The 2591-nt window shown below is 35.4% G+C and overlaps 1 protein-coding gene across 1 annotated transcript; it reads right to left on the bottom strand.

Moving 5' to 3' along the window:
- Positions 1-1359: 1359 nt before the first annotated feature.
- Positions 1360-2295, bottom strand: LOC142139777 (odorant receptor 131-2-like). The gene has a single exon (XM_075197647.1). The coding sequence runs from the start codon at positions 2293-2295 to the stop codon at positions 1360-1362; it is 936 nt and encodes a 311-aa protein (XP_075053748.1).
- Positions 2296-2591: the final 296 nt, after the last annotated feature.

Here is a 2591-nt window from a genome sequence, read left to right as displayed (position 1 = left end):
ATTGAAAACTGGCTGTGGATATTTTATTATACTGAGCTTGAACTGAAAACTATGTCCTTTACAGCCAAAATATTTTTTAGCACAGCTTTGGTCCTTGGGGCTCTTAATTGGGCAACAAAAAAGGGTTGATTGATCTTCTGTGACAACAGTCACAATCAAGGTGACAGCAAACAGGTCTCTAGTGCATATCAGTCTCCCTCACTAAAACCCCTTGTTTGCTTACATACAATCATTTGCTGGAAACCATTTTATCTAAAGTACATTCAGATTTTAGTATAGCTCATTAATATGTTCATTAATCTTTATTTTGCTAAATATCTTGAATAAGCTATAGTTATATAAATGATCAATTATTAATACAGCAGTATATTAAGAAATGTAATACTACTTCATTTTAATGTCAAATGTATGTTGTGTTTATTTTGCAACATACAGATTTTCAGTGAGATATTGTGCATGGCTGCTTTCAGCAAAGTAAATTTGACAAGTGACCAAGCTGATTGGACAGAAACTTCAGTGAATAGCTAACCACACTTTTTTAGGTGGAACAGATGATCTATTGTGATGTGTACCTGATCAGATATGTAAAGACAGACCGTATATACATATATATATATTTAAAATGTGTGTAAAAATTTCACAGCAGGCCTGTACTTTGTCATTACCATTTATTTATATAGCGCCACTATTTCCGCAGCTCTGTGCAGAGAACTCACTCACATCAGTCCCTGACCCATTGGAGCTTACAGTCTAAATCCCCTAACACAGAGAGAGAGAGACAGACAGACACAGACTAGGGTCAATTTGTTAGCAGCCAATTAACCTACCAGTATGTTTTTAGAGTGTGGGAGGAAACCGGAGCACCCGGAGGAAACCCACGCAAATACGGGCAAAACATACAAAGTGCTCACAGATAAGGCCATGGTCGGGAATATATATATCTATCTATCTATCTATATATATATATATATATATATATATATATATATATGATTTGTTTTAAAATGTGTGTAATAATTTCACAGCAAGCCTGTACTTTACGCCATATGCTTGCTGTCATCTGTCTTGGAACAGTCTAGAGTATGCTTTTATCTTTGCCTTTTACTAATATGGAAATTTTAAAAATGAACCAAAGTTCAAGTAATCGTCAAAGCTACAAGAACAGGTAGGAAGATCAACACTGTCGTTCAACTGTCCGGATACTGGGACATACACAGAATATTACTACTACTTTTAATAAAAGTTAAGTTGTATTGCAGGTTTTCCTGTTCTATACATCATTACTGAGCTACTAAGCTACTTTTTAATTAATTAATAATTCAGTTTAAAAGAAATATATTCCACGCACCCCTTTAGAATTTAAGATATATTTATCAGAGATTTGACAGAGTACAGTTTTCTTATATATTTAGAAAATGCTTCATCCCTTATCCCATAAATCACAGGACTGAGGAACCTGGGCAAACAGGTGAATATGAGGAAGTTGGATACCAGCATGAAAGTTATGTAATCTCTGGAAAATGTCTCTGTTAGAGAGGAGATGAAAGATATCATGCATAACATGAGCTGGACTGCATGAAGCATCACCGTTCTTCCAGCTTTGAAAGCAGAAGATCCACCTGAACCAAACTTCCTGGCAACCAGCATTACTTTAATGTAAGTAAATAGAATTATTAATGCCACCATGGTGAAACTGAGAATATGGATGAAAGATCTAACTATGTTTTGAAGTGGACTTATCACGAGCATTGAACGGGCACACAACACATTAAAAGATAAAGATGTATATTTATATGAGTAGGTAATAGCAGTCAAATCTGCAATACTTGGGGTAAATCCAATGACCCAAATCATGACTATTGCTAACTTAGCTCTCCCTGCATTGCAAAACTCTACGTGTCTCAAGGGAAAACATATTGCTATGTAACGTTCCAGAGACATGACGGCAAGGTTGTATGGAGTAACCCGAAATGAAGAGGCTGCCAGAGTGAGAATGATGCAACATAAAGGCATTGGGAAATATATAATGTATAGGGCTGATAGTAAAAGTAAAATTCCCAAGGCAAGATATAATGTGTCATTGATGAGCATGTGAGCGAAGAGAACATATCGAGCGTTTTCTCGCATGTGAGGAGAGCTAAAGAAGACATTCAGGAGAACTGTGATGAAGTAGAGATAGAAGATGAAACACAAAATTGTCAAGATGACAAGAACTGTTCGGGTGATCTCATCAAACCATTCATTTTTGGAGGATAACTGGGTGATATTCCAATAGACAGATGTGTCGTTTACCATTGGAGACTGACTTCTTCCATGTTTTCTGAAAATTTTGAAGCTTCAAAGAGAACACAAAAATGCAATAGCAATGAGTTAATGATATGTTTGTAGCACAATGTTAATCGCATGTTGAATCAAGTATAATTTATATATAAATAAAATATAAATATAGCACAATTTGTGTGCAAAACAGAAGCCAAAGATACCTCTAGTCGGACTCTTTCAGACACGAGTTTTCTCTAATTGTGTTTCAAATGGAATGTAACATGGGAAACCACTGGAAAATTGATCAGCACATGTAAAATAAATCTCTA

The sequence above is a fragment of the Mixophyes fleayi genome, chromosome 2, assembly GCF_038048845.1.
Source record: "Mixophyes fleayi isolate aMixFle1 chromosome 2, aMixFle1.hap1, whole genome shotgun sequence".
Lineage (NCBI taxonomy): Eukaryota > Metazoa > Chordata > Amphibia > Anura > Limnodynastidae > Mixophyes > Mixophyes fleayi.
The sequence above is the reverse complement of the archived record's forward strand: the minus strand, read 5'-3'. Positions and strand labels throughout refer to the sequence as shown.

Excerpts from the sequence above, each read along its gene's own strand:
- LOC142139777 (XM_075197647.1), bottom strand. The coding sequence starts at position 2,295 with ATGGTAAACGACACATCTGTCTATTGGAATATCACCCAGTTATCCTCC.